We start from the raw sequence: 18,898 nt of genomic DNA, 5'->3' as shown, positions 1-18,898 counted from the left end.
CGTCGGTTTTACGGTTTAATTGAAATACTGAGGTATTCGATAGATCTAACTGTTGAAATTTATATGTTATATGCGTGTATGTTGTGATTTGTAACTGTATTTTATAAATTTGAAGCTGAATGTGTGATTTGTGACTCTGTTCGTTAGAATTTTGCGGTTTAATTGAGTAATTGAGTTATTCGATAGATCTAATGGTTTAAATCTATGTGTTATATATGCGTATGAGTGATTTGTTAGTGTGTGTGTTGAATTTTAAGCTGAACGTGTGATTTGTGACTCTGTTTGTTAGATTTTACGGTTTAATTTGAGTAATTGAGGTATTCCATAGATCTAACGGTTGAAATCTATGTGATATATATGCGTATGTGTGATTTTTCAGTGTATGTTTTGAATTTTGAAGCTGAATATTGTGATTTGTGACTCTGTTTGTTAGATTTTACGGCTTAATTTGAGTAATTGAGGTATTTGATAGATCTAACGGTTGAAATCTATGTGTTGTATGCGTGTATGAGTGATTTGTTAGTGTGTGTGTGTTGAATTTGAATCTGAACGTGTGATTTGTGACTCTGTTTGTTAGATTTTACGGTTTAATTTGAGTAATTGAGGTATTCCATAGATCTAGAAGTTGAAATCTTTGTGTTATATATGCGTATGTGCGATTTGTTAGTGTATGTTTTGAATTTTGAAGCTGAATATTGTGATTTGTGACTGTTCGTTAGATTTAACGGTTTAATTTGAGTAATTGAGGTATTTGATAGATATAGAGGTTGAAATCTATATGTTATATATGTGTATGTGTGATTAGTGACTGTATTATTCGAACTTTGAATCGGAATGTGTGATTTGTGACTGTGATTGTTAGTTTAACGGTTTGAATTTCGTTGAACTATATACGTCGAATCTGAAAGTTTTGTGAGATTTTTAGGTTTGAATGTTGATTTAGGTTGAATGCGAGTTTAAGTTATGTGGATCTGATATGAGGATTAGTTATTAATCATCAATTATTATTTATTAATTAATTTATATGCCTAGTTTTATATATTTTGAGAAAAATCTTAAATGAGTGAGCTTGTATAGTACCTTAAACGACCCAAAGCTCGGTTCGTTTTGACTTATCAGAGCTCGAGCTTGCCTCTTGTTGACTTATGAGAGCCCAGCTCAGCTCAGCTCAGCTCATTTCAAGAAGGTTTTCTAACGCTTGAGCTTAGCTCATGAGTTTTTTTCTCAAGCTCTGGCTCGGCTTGTTATTTATTAATTAATTTATATACGTTTTTACCTAGTTTTATAAATTTTGAGAAAAAACTTAAATCTAAGCTTGGATCGAGCTCCTGTAGTACCTTAGACAAGCTAAAGCTCGGCTTGAATTCGGCTGTGCGGTGTGAAATTAATATATACAGGTCCAAAATAGGTAAAACTTAAAAATGCACAAGGCTTGTTAAGGCTCGATGTGCTAAAATGAGCTTCCCATACAAGTCTCGAACTCAGGCTCGAAAACTAAACGAGCTTTGTTTGAGGCTCGACTCGAGCTCGAAAAAACTTAGCTCGGTTTGAGCTTCTCCTTTTTTATATCAATTTTACAACCTAGTTATGCCAGATTTTTGCTTCTACATTTCCAGAATGCCTGATTATGTTGTCATGGCGTATTAAGTGAAGTAGTTTATAACTTTATATGCACCAGGATATAATAAAAGCTTGAATTTGGAATATGAATTTGCTACTGTAGCTGTAGATCTAATTAGGTATCTGCATATTTATTGGTGAGTCGGTTTGGTTCGGTTATTGGCTAAAACGATACTATTTTGGTTACAAGCTATAATCGATATTTTGGCCTTTAGAAATATATAACCAACCGATTTTGGTTATAAATAGTTCAGTTATTTCGGTTATTTGAAATATGGTTTAGTTAACCATAAGTTTTAGGCACAACGGATTTAAGCTAATTTCAATTAATAGGTATTCATTTATATACAACAGAGAATAAGTAACAGCATATATGTATCTCAAAAAAGTTATAACAAAGGTTTCCAAACTTGTAGCATGTTATTTGAAAAGGTATAACGACTGGCTTAATGTCGGTTCAGTTAATTTGGTTGTTCATACACATAACCATAACCATAAAAGTCGGTTATCAAAAAAATCATAACAGAAAGTTTCTCAATCAGCTCGATTATTCTGTTTTTTTTATGAAAGCTAGTTTTGGACTCATTTCTGTCTTTAACATAAAATAGAGGAATCTTGTGATGAAAAACCAATTATCTGTACTAAGGAAATCTATTTTTATATATATTTTGACAACCGATTTTTTTTTTTCGATTCTATTATTGAGGAAGTAGTTGAATAGCCTCCATTGCTAAACTTAGAAGTTGTTTCTAACTTTGAATTGAAGTTAAAGTTTCCAATCTTTTCCCACCTTTTGTTATGCAACACGTCACCCTTACTCGATTCTCAAGACACTGAAATCGAGAGTTGTGTGCAGTTACGTGTGTTTATCGGTTCGAGTTTTGGGTTCCCAAGTTTTGGTTATTTTTCTTCTGTCAAAAACAAAAAATCAAACAGAATTCAAAATGGTCAAACCAAACTGAAAAACGAAATTGGGTATGACTTCGGTTTCAATACTAAGAAACTGAATTTTAACAAGTAGGTGTTCATCGGCTTGGGTTTCGTGTCCACAGTTTAGTTTCTTGATTTAGTATAGGACTATATGCTAATGGGCTGTACTGTAGGAAATTCTGTATCTTAGTATATATGAGTTTTGTTTCTTGGTTTTAACAGAACTGAATTTCTTAAAACCGAATAATTTATTCGGTTCATCTGAGAACCATATACCGTTTAGTTTAAATCAGTTTCAGCTTAGTTTAGTTTTCAATTTAATTAGTTTGTAACTGAATATTAAACCCGCTTAATTACAACCACCATATGTAGTTTTTTTAAGTTGAACCTTTTTTATTTGTCACAAGATCAGGTTAATGTTATATTATATTAATGGCATATTCCCAAATCCTGTTGTTTCCCAATGAATTTTCTTGTTTCCTCTTTTGATTGGATGCTAATTCTTAATGGGTGCTTGGTAACGCTGTTAAATACGTATGTTTGTTGATTGAACCCGAACATGACACGTGTATTTTCATGATGTCATGAACTTAACATCCGCCCGTTTAACTATCTGCTTCCGCTTATAAGCATTAGTTGATATTTTTTCTCTCTTTAATTTTGCATCTTATTGCAGGTCACTGGAATATGGGTGCAGGCGGCCGAATGTCAAACCCGAGCAACAACAAACAAAAGCCCGACCCGAAACAACTCGAGCGGGCCCTACACGAGAAACCACCGTTTACAGTTGGAGACTTAAAAAAAGTAATCCCTCCCCATTGCTTCAAACGGTCCGTCATCCGTTCATTCTCATATGTCATTTATGACCTCACAATCGCTTTCATTTTCTGTTACCTCGCCAATAATTACATCCCACTCCTCCCGGACCCACTTGCCTACGTGGCATGGCCTGTTTATTGGGCCTTCCAAGGATGTGTGTTAACCGGGGTTTGGGTCATAGCCCACGAGTGTGGCCACCACGCGTTTAGTGACTACCAATGGCTTGATGACACCGTGGGCCTTGTTCTACACTCGGCCCTCCTCGTCCCGTACTTTTCTTGGAAATATAGCCATCGCCGTCACCATTCGAACACGGGCTCGATCGAGCACGACGAAGTCTTTGTCCCGAAACTAAAGTCAAACGTCCGGTCAACTGCTAAATACCTAAACGACCCACCCGGTCGAATCTTGACCCTACTCTTCACATTAACCCTCGGTTGGCCATTATATCTTACCTTTAACGTATCGGGCCGATACTATGACCGCTTCGCGTGTCATTTTGACCCAAACAGCCCGATTTACTCCAACCGCGAACGAGCCCAAATTTTCATCTCCGACGCAGGAATTTTAACCGTCATGTATATCCTCTTTCGTCTCGCGTCCACTAACGGGCTCACGTGGGTCTTAACCATATACGGTGGCCCGTTACTCGTGGTCAACGGGTTCCTAGTCTTGATCACATTTTTACAACACACTCACCCTTCTTTACCTCACTACGACTCGACCGAGTGGGACTGGTTACGCGGGGCTCTAGCCACTATCGACCGAGACTACGGGGTGTTAAACAAGGTGTTCCATAACATTACCGACACGCACGTGACGCACCATTTGTTCTCAACAATGCCACATTATCATGCGATGGAAGCGACTAACGCGATTAAGCCGGTTTTGGGAGATTATTATCAGTTTGATGGGACTTCAATCTTTAAGGCTATGTATAGGGAGACAAAAGAGTGCATTTATGTTGATAAAGATGAGGGTGTTAAGAATGGTGTGTATTGGTATAGTAATAAGATATGATATGATATGACATGATACGACTCATGTCTTTGATGTCGATTAAGATGGGCATGTAACTTATTTAGGTTAGATGAATAAGTGTTGTACTAGAATATGGTGTTTGTAGACTTGTGTTTTTAGCTTCTTTTTTTGTATTGTTTTTATAAGCATAAGGTTGATAACAAAACTTGAATCTATGAGAAATATGCAACAAAACAAATCCAAATATATATTTAGAGGCTTGGAACCTTATTCGATCATTTTCTCGTTACACTGACACAACGTGATCGGGACCCGTAGAGTGGGTTAGGCTCCAAGATGGTAAATCCGTTGAGCGGATCAAGCTCCAAAGAATAAGAACAAGAACAAGAACAAAGACACTTGCAACAATTTTCTCTTATCGTATCACGTCACATGTAAAGATTCTTGTTTGTTAACCTTTGAGACGGGATAACCACGAGTGGCTTTTTTTTCTTCATCGCGATACCAAACTTATCAGAAAGATCAATCTCTTCTCCCGTTGGCAAGCTCCACTCGAATGAATGCATCAACGAAGCCAAAATATGCATCATCATCTTCTCGCCCAACGGGATTCCAGGGCACCTTCTTCGACCCGATCCAAATGGGAAAAACTTGGGATTTGTCCCACTATAATCCCATTTCTCTAGCCTCTCATTGTTCAAAAACCTCTCAGGAATGAACTCACTTGGGTTGTCCCAATACTTAGGGTCTCTTTGTATGGCCCATACATTTAGAAAAATGGTTGAACCCTTTGGAACGCTGAATCCATCGACGACGCATGTTTGGTTTGGAGCTCGGGGAAGCAGGAAAGGTAGTGGCGGATGTAAACGAAACGTTTCCTTGAACACTGCATCAAGATACTTGAGTTTTGGTAAATGGGATTCTTCGACTATATTGTCGAACCCTACTATTTCGGCTAGTTCGTCTTGTACCTTCTTTATCACATTTTTGTTTCGCAAAATCTCGGCCATTGCCCATTCCACCATAGCTGAAGTTGCATCTGTGCCTCCTAGAAATATATCCTGTTTGAAGCAAGTTTAATCACATTACAAGTTCCTCATTTTATACATTTTTTTTGTAAGAATAAATGTTTCTAAGGAAAAATCACAACAGTTATGCAACACATCAACGCAAAATCAATGGGAATCATGCTCCAAAGTATTATTAAAAATAACATTTTTTTAAAAAATCACATATTCTTCCGTTTGGTTATTAAAAAAAATAAAATAATTTTTTTAAACAAAGTTGAAGTACACTAAGGGTAATTTTACACCTTTTTTAAATAATTAAAATGAGTATACTATGCTTTATCATTTCTTATTATGTATGCATGAAACATAAAGTAAACCTGTATTATAGATATAGGTTCGGACCTGATTAGACACAATTAAACTTGTTTTAGTAAAATGTACACTATTTAATTTTACATTTTATTAAACAGTTAATATTAGTCTATTAGGCTTCATTATTTATCTTTTTTAATACATGAAACATAAAACCTTGTAGATACGAGATATAAATTAGTTAAACTAGTTATATTTATGTTTCATAGTCTATGAAACATAATAAAACATGCTTTGTCAGCCCTAAACGTAACAACCATCCAAATTAAAACAAGTATAAAGGGTGTCTAAATTTATCACCATATCCACATGCTATCCCCCACTGTTTGCTGCTATATTTAGGCCTAGAGGTGGGCAAATAAACCGGTTAACCGACCCGATCTGAAAACCGAACCGGTTTAAAACCGATGACGTAGAAACCGTTTTGGAACCGATTGAAACCGTTGGTTTGGAACCAGTTTGTAATTTTCTCCCCCAAAACCGGTTCCAAACCAATTAACCAAACTGAAACTGGTCAAAACCCGAATCGAAATCGATCAAAACCCGAACCGAAACCGATCTTAACTTGATCAAGAAACCGGTTTCAACCCAAACCGAAACCGATCATAAACCGGTTTTAACTTTTGTTGACCAAACCAAACCGTTTTAACCCAACCGCTTTTAAATTTTAAACCGGTTTGTGCACCTCTATTTAGGCCTCACTTTTCGTCCACTAGCTAAAGTTAGCAATGTCCCACACATTTATTTTATCCTTCTGATTGTTTTTTTATTATTATTACAAAATGTGTCAAATAGCAATTAAAGAACTAAAGATTTGAAAGGCACACATTTGAAAGAAACTACTAACCACCACAAGTGCTTTCAACTGAGTCATGGTGATTGATGGTCCAGTCTTTTGATCCTTAAGCTCCAACAATATCTCTAACAAATCTTTCTTTCCTTCTACCTTACCACGCACTTCAGCCCTGCTAATTCTCTCTTCAATCGTCTTCTCGAAAATTCGATCAAATTGCTTCATTTGCCCTTCCATTTTTTTCTTGACACCTTGTAGATCAAACCGAGCAAGCGAGGGGAAAAAATCGGATATGTTTAACCCTTCGGCTATCTCAACGACACCCGAAACCACTTTTCGTATATCATTGCTTAAATTAATATATTTCGACCCTTTGGCTAACCCTTTGCCCCATACTATCTTAGTTAAAACATTCAAAACCGTCGAAAAAGATATCTCATTGATATCCACAGCCGTGTTAATATTATCATAAACATATTTTACCGTCTTTCTTACTTCATGTTGTCGGTACGAATTTGACGCTTCAAGATTCGCGTTACTTAAAACCTCATGCACCAATATTTTACGTAGGTGACGCCTATTAGCGTTGTTAGGAGCCCATGCAACATCACTAGCATTATAACTCGTGGCTAGACCGGCTATATGTGGATCGCGGTTAGCAAAATTCTCGTCTTGCTCACCTGTTACCACTTTCGCTAGCTCGACCGAGTTCACCACCACATGGAGCTTGCTTCCAAGATAAATCTTGAAAATGGGTCCATAATGGTTAGCCAATTTGGCAAACTTGTGGTGCAAGTTAGGACCAAGGAATGGGAAGTAGCCTACAATTGGTAGACCTTTAGGTCCTGGTGGCAATGGTGCTAGTGAACTAGTAGTAGTCTTTTTGTACCATGAAATGGCTAGAGTCATGACCATGATAACAAGACTAGCACAAGCAAGCTCATATTTGTTGGTGAGTGCTTGCTGCCACCATGTGTCATAGATGTTTGATGACATTTTGTTTTTCCTAATATGTTGGGCTCTAGTGGCTTACCCTTTTTATAGGAAAGAAAATAAGGTTATCTTTTCACAATCAAAATTGTGAAAAAATATAGAGAAAATTACTGTTTGCGTCCCTGTGGTTTTAAGGTGGAGGCACAATGAGTCCCTGAAAAATTTTTTGAACTGGTTGAGTCCCTGTGATTTCAAAAATGAACCATTTGAGTCTCTGCCGTTACTTAACTTTCAAGGTAAACTTTCATTTAATGAAACCACATGAACTCAAATTGTTTGTTTCTGAAGCCACAGGGACTCAAATTGTTTGTTTCTAAAACCACGGGGACTCAACCAGGTCAAAAAAAATTTCAAAGACTCATTGTATCTTCGCCCTAAAACCACATAGACGCAAAAAGTAATTTTTTCAAAAATCTATGAAAAATAAGGCACCCATGTACCTGCTCTCACGTATTTGTTATTAATAATGCAACAAGGTGGAATCTACTTTTGAAAAGGTGTTTCTTTGATATTATTAATTTAGTAAAGGAGAATGATTATTTTTCACTCAAAGTTTATTTGTTTTACTGAAGTCGGTTAGATTTCGTTAGGTGTTTCAATCTTGTATATATATTTTTTTTATATATTTTACTGTCTTTTAAAAAAACAAAAACAATTAAGTAACGAAAATATATAACATATATGAATCTTATTTAATATTTAACACTTATCTCCTTTCAATTTGGTTTTTATTTAATAATTATAAAGCTTGGCTATAATTTAATGAAATTATTTATTCTAGATTACCTTGAATTTCAAGTTAATTTGGCAAAAAAAAAGTAATGATGTTCATTTGCTACACTTAATTTTAAAAAGAAACTTACATTTATAAAAATAATTATACTACATTCAAACGCATAAAGAAGTTGAGTGAATTTAGATGATAAAAAAATAATGGTTAGGTTAACGTAGCCCCCTGTCATACCTCATCCCCTATACTTTTACTTCCTTTAAGAATTCTATTTGACATATTACCCCCTCTAACATTTTTTAATATTAAATAGAAATATAAAATAATTTTTTTATTTAAAAAATAAAAAATTAATTATAAGAAAACTTAAATATTTTTTTTATTTTAAAAATCATTTTAATTATATTTCTAGCTAGTTTCTTTAATTTTTTATGAATTATATTTATAGAATAATTGTATAATGTCTTTATAAAAATGATACAAAATATATTGTATATTTTTTCTTATCATATGTCTTTCCCCATGTATAAAAAATCAAAACAAGTTAGAATTTTTTAAACTAATGATAGTAAAAGATAATAAAATGGTAAAAAGTAGAACAAAAAGGTTTATATTGTATTAATGTGAAAGTTAAAGGAGGGGTATGTTTAGTAAAAGTAGAGGGGAGAGAGGGATATGTTCAGTTTAGCAACACGACAACACCTATATATAAATAAATAAATAAATAAATAAATAGTGTTTATTGAAACATTTGATAATCTTGTTAATGTTATGTTGAGTTTTTTGTCAAAGAAAAAAAGTTGTTGTAATAGAGTCATTATATATATATATATATTAAAAATCCAAAGGTTGTTGTCTCATAATTTTTACTATTCATTAGATAAACGAATTAAGCTTTCACATGTATTCATTGCATCTCTACTTTCAATGTAGGTAGTTACAACAAATTCATTTTCAACTTTGATTTTAATATCATTTATGTCCTTATAACCATATTGATTTCTCTGGACCGACCAATTTCATGTCGTGTGCTAATCACAACGTATGATAGCTTTAGAATTGCCACACAAATTTCACATATATACTTTTTGGCCCCTCAACATTTGTTTCACATATTTACTTTTTGGCTCATGAACTTAGATAATGAATTTTTTTACTATTGCATATTTACTTTTTAGTCCATTCAACTTTGGTAATGAACTTTTGCCATAATACTTTCACCGTAACGCATCGAATTGATACTGACCGACTTCCCGCCGCATACTCGCCACAATGCACGCTAACCTTTTGAACATCTGATGCATTTAACCCGTTTTGCTGCAAAGTACGGATACAATTACTTACTAGTTATAAAAAGGTAGTTGTAATAAAAAACCATTAATCAGTTGTAATAAAAAACATTAATCACCATGAATAGCTTTGTTTATTACTAATAAAGAATAATTAAAAAGATGTTAAGGTAGCTTTTCTTTACAACCTACTAAGCTAAATGATGGTACAAATTAGATCTTTTCAATATGGTGTAGCAGTAGGAAGATTGGATTTTTGAATGGAGACTCAGGCTCAATCCTCATAGACGACATTTTTGGTGTCGTGGGCTAAATGAAAAAATATTGTGATCTTTGTGATCGCCAGTTCAATTCTGATGGGGTCGGGGTTTTACCGCAAGTGAACTTTCGGGCATGTGGGTTTTACCCAGGGCCGTCCCCGAGAGAACCTGGACTCTCAAGGACCTTGTGCGAGTAAAAAAATGGACCCCTAATAAATAAAATGATAAGTCTAATAACATTAAACAAAACAATACTATTTGAGCAAAATCAATTATTGTATGGCTTTTATTAAAAAAATCAAATTATATGTAATATATATATATATATATATATATATATATATATAGTGTTACAAAAATTACGGGTCCCTCGGGTTAGTGGGCCCTGTGCGCCTGCACACCTCGCACAAGTCCAAAGACGGCTCTGGTTTTACCTGGATCTGGAGATAAAACTTATAAAATGATGTTAGTTTTTTTTTAGAACGGCGACTTTCTTGTATTTAGGCTACCGCACTCTCCAAATTTGGAGAGCCTCGATGCCCCACTCTGGCCAGGCCAGGCCATATTGTTTTAACCGGGCCCACACTGGCTTCAGAGTTTGGCTTGGGCGTTCCTCCGGGAAATCATACCGCCAACAGCCACTTGACAGCCGTTGTGCCACCACAAGAGCAGAACTCTCTAGCGTAATACACAGTGGGACAAAAACCCGGTGGGCTCAGAATTCGAATTGACAGCCTTTGCAAAAGGCCTAATTCAAATTCTTCATTATCAATATCCACCCTAATATGGCACTAGCGAGATTCGAACAGGAGTCTCAACTGAAAAACCCAAGCCTTTTACCACCAGACCACAAATGGGGTAAATACTATTGTTAGTTAAAAATATGCTTTTACAATCTCTCTCTCTCTCTATATATATAAAATAAGTAATTTAATATTGTCTTTCTTGCTTATTGCTTGCTCAGTTGCTCCCTCTATGTGCCATTGATGTTTGATGCCATTTTTTTTCAAGTATGTACAATTAGCTGCCATAAAGTTCTCTCTCCATAATCAAAACTGATTGGTACACAAATTTAAATCAATTTAATTTGTAACATTTATGCATTTTTATTACTAAAATTAGAAGGATCTTTTTTTCCCTTTAGCCAGAAAATGCCATATTCATCACCTTTGAGGAGTGCCTCTTCTAGCCTTCTATACCTTTATAAATTGAAAGTGAATATTACTTAACACTCCCTGGCCTGCCAAGCGGGCCCACATCTAATTTCAACCAATACCCTCTCTCATTATTACTAAGAAAAATAATAAATAATAATTAATAACTTGGTTAAACCATTACTTGGGATGCAAACGAGCCAAGCTACTCGTGAGTTACTAGAGATTGATCCTAAAACTGAGCCGTTTAATAAACGAGCTCAAGCCCGAGCTTAATCGAGCCTGAGCCCGAGCTTAATCGAGCCTGAGCCCGAGCTTAATCGAGCCTAAGCCCGAGCTTGATCCTAAAACTGAGCTCGTTTAATAAACGAGCTCGAGCCCGAGCTTCACTTATCGAGCTCGAGCCGGCTCGCGAACCTAAACAAGCCTGTCACTTATATGATTTTTTAAAATATATATTTAATAACTATTAATATATATATATACACACACACACAATGGGTTATGAAAAAAATATATTAAAATAATTATAATTATATAAAAAATAATTGATAAATAGTAAACGAGCCGAGCCCAAACCGAGCTCGAGCTTGAAAGTCTACTCACGAGCCGAGCTCAAGCGTTGCGCAAGTTAAACGAGCCGATCCCAAGCCTGAGCTCGGCTCGTTTGCACCCTAACTGTTACATATATTTGATTTAGTCAGTGAATGCTCCTTTTTCTACGTGACACTGACATGACATCACTTTTAATTAACTAATCGTCAGCCACAACACATATATAATATCATTCGTTTCTGCAAATATTATAATTAAACATTAATTGGTAATCCAAGCTCATTTGTTAATCGATTCATAAATTGATCATGTTATGGTCACGTAATATCCATGAGTTCACGGGTGAACAAAGCAAATGAAAGTGGTAGCCAAAGAGTTTTCGAAACTCAATACAAGCCACTAGTTGTACTTAACCTTATAAATAATTGATATAAAGCTAGACTGAAAAGTTAAAGCTCTAAAATAAATAATATCTTATCACACTAAATCTAATAATCCAATTTTTATGTAATTATTTAGTATAACGCATACCTTTGATTTTGTGTTTAAAGCGAACGTCTTAGAAATTTTCATCTTGGTTGCCAATTACAAGTTACCTCATATCAGGGATGAACGTTTTCGGTACCAGTATCGATCGTGGTACCTTGTATTAGCGTTGAGCGTTTTCGGTATCAATACGGTACCCATATTTCCTGAATTTTTCATGAATACCAGTATTAAACCAAACTTTTTTGTACCAGTACCGGTACCAAATGTTTCGAATTTTCGAGGTCGGTATCAGTACCATGACGAGCTCATATCTACCGAACTATAAAAAAATAACAGAATATGAATTCCTTAACGTGTTTCTATATAAGGGAGTTGTCAATCAAACACTTGCCCTTAAACCCAGATTTAGGATGTTGTTAGTTATACGTGTTGTATATGTCTATACGACTCGTATAAGCATTACCGCTTGACAAGTGTGCGAAGGTGTCATGCTTGACAGTGTCGTGGAATGATACGACACGTATAGGCATACACAACTTGTATTAATGCATAGTTTTGCGTGTTGGTCGAGCTTTTCTTTGATATGCGTGATGACCAAGTATTTAACACAATAAGATTAGTCTTTTCATTGTGTTTTATTTATTGTGTTTTCCGGTGACTTTTTACCCGCAAACGTTTTTCCAGTGAAGCTTTTTAGGTGACCTTCTTCCAACGCCCCCCCCCCCCCCTGCCGCCGCCACCGTTTCCGGTGGATGGTGAATTAATAGTGATGGTTTTTAGGATGAAAGTGGTATACCGAAATGTCCTCCTTATAAAACCAAACTTCTTATTTGAGCCCAACCCATATTTGATGATCTATCTACAAGTTCATAAACCTACAAATGAAATGTAAATTATGTCATAAACAAACCGTTGTAAATGCAGATACAATAATCGATGTTTACACTATGAAGCATGAACCGAAAAGGCAAGTAGCCGTGTATGTGAGAAATGTTACCAATTTTGAAAATATTACAACTTAAAAATTAAAATCCGAAAAGACATGTACCGAGTACTGACCTATACGAACATATCTGAGAGTCGGGGATAAAAATAAATTCTAAAAAAAATAATAATAATAATAATTTTAAAAAAAATGGCATATCAAGACATTCTATATAATTTAAACTGGATAGCTCATTTTTCTGGGCCTAAGGTATTAATTTATGCCTGTTTGCTCCTAGAGTAATAAATTGGTAGAATCAAGTCATCAACATATTAAAACACTTTTTTTTTTAATCAAAACGAGGACGGTGAAAAAAGTATTAACTAAGGTAATTTGAAAACTATTTACCAAAATAGATATTTTTTAAAAACTCTATTTCTCACTCCTAACCTCATTGGATTAAAACATTTTCTATATAAAATATTCTTTAAATGCTTTAGAAAATTTTCTTTTAGCTTATTTAACAACATTCTCTAACTGTATATTTATAAAATAAAATGTAAATAAAATTTTAAAGAGAAAATAAGAAAGTAAATATATATAAGTTAGAAAATTTATTTGTTGTTTTCAACTTCTAATTTTTTTTATGAATATCTTAAATGCTTTTACATGTGTTTCTAAATATCTCAAATTATGTTTTAAAATTTTATTGACATTTTATTTTATAAATATATTATTAAAATAACTTTTTGCAGTTTAAAAAATTAAATAAGCTAGAAAATGATATTCTAAAATATTTGAAGAATATTTTATATAGAAAATGTTTCATATAAAAAGTTTTGAAGTGAGAAAGATAAAGTTTTCAAAATATACCTATTTTTTCAAATCATCCATTTTGATAAATAATTTTTCCACAATCCTCGCTTTGATAAGAAAAAAAAACTCTATTAAAACAAATACGACGTCTATCTATCTACCTTATTTCTACCTATCTACATGTTCTAATAAAGTAAAAGAATTGTAGACACATGTCATTTTATGGTTAAACCTCACAATTTTTTCCCCTCCTAAACTAATATATGCCATAGATCAATATTTATTTACTTTCTTTTTACACTCATATCTATATTATATATATTTTATATAAGAATAAATTATACTACTATACATTGTTATAATATATTTCAAAACATACTTGGTGAAATCCAAAAAAATCAACAACAAATCGTGTTCGTTAAAGACTGAAAAAATATAATTTCAAATGTTATAATTAACATATTATACTATGTATATTGTTGAGTAATGTAAAGAAAAAAAAAACTCAAATTTGCATTCATTTTACGAAGAAAATTTTTTAATCATTAAATTGCAAGTATATGTTGAAAAGTCGCTCAATTTTTAAAATCAATCCATTTATCTGTTGATGGTTTTTGTAAATTGTCATATAAATTTATAAATTATAAATATATGTTTTAAATCTATCAATTTATGTTTTCGATTAATATAGTAAATTATATATATATATATATTAAAATGTAAGGATGGTATATACCAATGACTTTCATATATAACAAAGTTTATAATATTTAGTTTCTTGGTTTTTATTATTAAGGATTTTTTTTGGGTTTTTTTGTGTAACTTAAATTTGTTATGGGTCAAAAGTTGGTAAATATGTTGTTTTGTACAAATTAACTACATTTTGTTAAATTCGTTACGGATCAAAAAGGGGAGTGATCCGAGTTTTTTTTAAAGTTTGGTAACGCAAATAGATTTATCTTTAAATTTGTTATGGGTTCAAAGTGTTGCCTTGAATATGTTAAACGGATGAAAGTTATAATTTTTAACATGATTTGGGTTTTGAATTTATTTTCAAGGGCATTTTTGGAAATAAACAAAAGGTTCGGGATTTGGATAATTGACTATTTTTTCCTCAATTATTACAATTCAAGAAAAGACGACAACACACTTCCGACATGCAACCAAGACTTATCAATGCTTCTAACTTTTATCAAATTTGAAACATTTGTGTGATAATTGATTTTTCCTTCAATGGTGGTTGCAAAGTTTCATGTGAAGCATATCATGCAAAACTATGCTTAAGTAAAGCAAAACATTCACAAAATTGAACAAATTAACGTGCTATTTTCATGTTGTCATTGGCAAAGTCGAGAAGCCTCTCAAACTTATCAGATACTTTTTCATGGTGTGGCTCAGAAAAACGACTTGTTCTTAATGAGCATCCGTCGTTACAAGTTAATGGTATTCGTTCCTTTTATGAGTGGTATATTGATTAACTTATCAATAAAGTTGACGCTCCATCTGTATTTAGGCTGAGTAGTTTGAAATATCATTATATGAGAAGTCTTCTGCCCGAAATTGGTTCAAAATTCTTTCATTTATACATATATGGTATTGAGAATGAAATTTTAAATAAAAAGAGCATTCTAGGGTATTTTTTGCACGTGCATTTGATTTTATTGAGTTTATTTAAAAAAAATCATTTTGTTATATAAATAAAATATATTTATGTACATATACTATAGACACAGACATAGATGTAATAGATTTTTTCATATGCGTTATGTACTTATTTGCTTTACTTATAACTTTATTATTTAGATTATGCCGTATGTTACACGGGCTCTAAAACTAGTATACTAATAAAAGAAAATAATTATGGGCACATGTCATTTTGAGGTTAATTCTCACTATCAAATTCCCGCCAAATTCACTTTTCTTCTATTGATGGAAAAGAAAAAAAAATATCTTGGTTCTAAACATAGTATTGATTATAAATTCAATATACCGTATTAATTGGTCAATCTCCATTGATTGAATTATTAATATTGTAAATTATATTGTAAACATACTTAATATAAAAAATATTAATATATATATATAATTACGTGTCATAACGATATTTTCTTTAAAATTAAAATGTATATAAAAGAGTTTATGTTTAAAGAGTACACCAACATTTAATTTTTGAGACATCTTCGCATTGAAGAAAACTATAATAATTTTGTTTACTTTTTACAAATATTCAATGTATAATAAGCATTAAAATTTATAGACAAAATTTCCAATTTATATTTAGTATAAGAGATATCATGAAAGCTGTTTAAAAGGTAAAATCTGGTGTCTTTTTTGGGTTATGGTTTAGGATTTACAGTTTAGGGTATGGAGTAAAAAACAATTTATGTGAAAGACTTTAACTACATCTTTTAGATCTATAAGTCTCATTGTTTTAAATGTTGCTTTCAGTGGCATTGCTTCATTATTGTTTACCGATGGTAGAATAACTCATTCTCGATTTAAAATTCAAATTCATTTGATGATATAAATCGACTATATTTATAATACATTTTTAACATAATATAAAAAGTCTTAATTATCTTTTATTTTATTTGCATTAAATTATTAATTATAATTTATACATTAACTTATACCGTGTAACACACGGGTTTCTAAAACTAGTTAGTATAATAAAAGAAAATAATTGTGACACATGTCGCTTTGTAGTTAAACCTCATAACTTTTTCCCTCCAAAACTAAAATCTTAATTGACCCTAATATATGTCATAGATAAGTAATTATTCATTTTTCTTTTACATTTTATTTATATTATATCCATACATTTTTATAAAAATAAATATAAACTTATTATTCCAAAATACTTGGAGAAACTTAATAATCAATAGCAAACCATGTTTGTTAAGAATCGGAAAGAATATAATTTCAAATTTTATCATTAACATATTGTACTATGTACATTGTTGAAGATTATAAAGAAAAATAAGATACGAATATGCTTTCATTTTACATAGCAATTTTTTAATAATTAAATTATAAATATATGCTTAAAAGTCGATCCACTTTTTTAAAATCAATCCATTTATCTGTTATTATTATTATCATAAATTGTCACATAAATTTATAAATTATAAATATACGTTTTAAATCTATCCATTTGTTTTCAGTTAATTTAGTAAACTATTATATGCTAAAATACAAATATAGTATATACCAGTCACTTTCATATATAACAAACATGTTCCTGTTATGTTGAGTTTTCTTGTCAAAGAAATAATAGTTGCAATAAAACCATTGTTTATGAAAAATGAGTTGTAATAAAAACCATTAATCATCATAAATAACTTTGTTTGATATTGATAAAAGAATAATTAAAAAGATCTTAAGGTAACTTTTCTTTACAACCTATTAAGCTAAATGATGGTATAAATTAAGCTTCACAACGCACATATAAATAAATGAAACTAATAATATATTTGTTTTTCTGACCTTATATTATAAAAAGGTAAAGTTTTTCTAATAATGTTCACAACACTTATAAAATACTATCGTTAGTTTAAAAAAAAAAAATCCTTTTTACAATATATATATAAAATAATTTAATATTGTCTTTCTTGATTATTGTTTGCTCCCTCCATGTTCCATTGATGTTAAGATACCGTATGTACAATTCTATCTGCCGATACTTTTATTTGATAATGAGATTTGAACCGGGTTTACAAGGGACCATAATATTAAAGTTGTCGGTAAACGACCAACGTTTTATGTTTCCTTAACCAGTGGCGAACCTATGCGTTATGACAAGGATGCGAGAATTTAATTTTAATATGAATCGTTAGACAGATAAAAGAAAAAACACGAAAAAAACAACCTAAAAAATATCGGAAATTTTGAAAAGTAACAAAAAGGAAATTAAAAAAGAAAAAAGAAGAAAATTGGGGATGGCCTTGAACATGGGTAGCAACCGGTAACGTAATTGGAATGAACTAGTGTCAAGACGCATGCGTTGAGGCAAGGCCGGCTATGAGGTAGGGCCGAGGGGTCGACCGACCATGACATGACACACTGATAAGCCTGATTTTTTTTAAACCTATACATATATTTTTTTGAAAAAAATATATGTATTCTTAATGCTTAAACCCAATTACTCAACTAATTTAAAGCCCAATTTTTTTCGCCTTTAGCCCAAAAAAATTTCACGATTCTCAGAGACCTCCCTCTCCATCGCCAGTTAACTTTCGATTACCACTCACCATCGTCAACCTCCCCTGTCATGTAGCAACCACAATAGTTCAGATTTGGTCGCCCCATACGTCCTCTTTTATTTATGAAACCCTATCCGGTCAACTAGTTTTCATCTTCATCACTCATACCACCAGCACCACCACCACTACGAGCTTGATTCCAATCCTAGAACGGGTATCACTGGAGACAGATCAGTAACATGCTATGTTATCTTACATTTATAAAAGCATGCATGATTTAGTTTTTATGTTAATGCTCTCTTTTACAAACCCGAGTTAAAATTAAACTAGACTCCATAAAAATATATTTACAATACTAGAAACGAAAAATATAAAATACCCATCTCAATTGACGTTAAAAAATATAATGAGCGTAACAAACTAATATATACGCGTTAAATCAAAACAAAACTTCTTTTAAAAAATATAACAAATCATTATAAAAAAAATAGCAAAACGATTAAACATAAAAACCAAAATAACGCCTTGTAACATGATCATTTTAATCTGGTCTATTTTATAACGTGAAGTCCAGTCAACTCCAGAGATCACATGCTAACAAAACAAGTGATACTTCTAGCCAAGAGTTTCACCCTGCTCGGTTTGGTGTAAATGAGGCTCTTAAATTAACTCACATATCACAGTTAGAAGCCACATGCTTTACCAACCCTTATCTATACTGTAATATACCACTAATGGATAAATTAAGATGTTTTCTTTAAGTAATTTACAACTTTTAATGCATTAGGTACAACATTTAATTTACAACCTTTAATGCATTAGGTACAGTATTTAATAGGGGCAACAATGTGGCAACAATGTAATTGTAAAACTCACGTGCATTTTAAATTTCTTCAAAATAATTACAATTTTCATCCCTTAAATTTTCAAAATTGGCCCTTAGATCTTTTAATTATATAT

General features: G+C 32.3%; 1 protein-coding gene and 1 pseudogene across 1 annotated transcript; one reads left to right on the top strand and one right to left on the bottom strand.

Annotated features, from left to right (window-relative positions):
* The first annotated feature begins 3,221 nt into the window (after nucleotides 1-3,221).
* On the top strand, nucleotides 3,222-4,512 carry LOC143592925 (delta(12) fatty acid desaturase FAD2 pseudogene; annotated as a pseudogene).
* Nucleotides 4,513-4,735: 223 nt separating this feature from the next.
* Nucleotides 4,736-7,521, bottom strand: LOC143592923 (geraniol 8-hydroxylase-like). The gene is made up of 2 exons (XM_077072702.1): nucleotides 6,580-7,521; nucleotides 4,736-5,411 (listed from the first exon to the last, which is right to left on the bottom strand). Exons 1-2 carry the CDS (start codon nucleotides 7,519-7,521, stop codon nucleotides 4,779-4,781), a joined length of 1,575 nt encoding a protein of 524 aa, XP_076928817.1. The 3' UTR covers nucleotides 4,736-4,778.
* Nucleotides 7,522-18,898: the final 11,377 nt, after the last annotated feature.

Source organism: Bidens hawaiensis, unplaced genomic scaffold (genome assembly GCF_021521415.1).
Source record: "Bidens hawaiensis isolate Kalapana, Puna unplaced genomic scaffold, B.hawaiensis_p1.1 tig00041409_1, whole genome shotgun sequence".
In the NCBI taxonomy this organism is placed as follows: Eukaryota; Viridiplantae; Streptophyta; class Magnoliopsida; order Asterales; family Asteraceae; genus Bidens; species Bidens hawaiensis.
The sequence above is the reverse complement of the archived record's forward strand: the minus strand, read 5'-3'. Positions and strand labels throughout refer to the sequence as shown.

Coding starts and splice junctions, on each gene's coding strand:
- LOC143592923 (XM_077072702.1), bottom strand. CDS start 7,521: ATGTCATCAAACATCTATGACACATGGTGGCAGCAAGCACTCACCAAC. Junction 5,412..6,579: donor AGTTGAAAGCACTTGTGGTG/GTTAGTAGTTTC, acceptor TGCTTCAAACAG/GATATATTTCTAGGAGGCAC.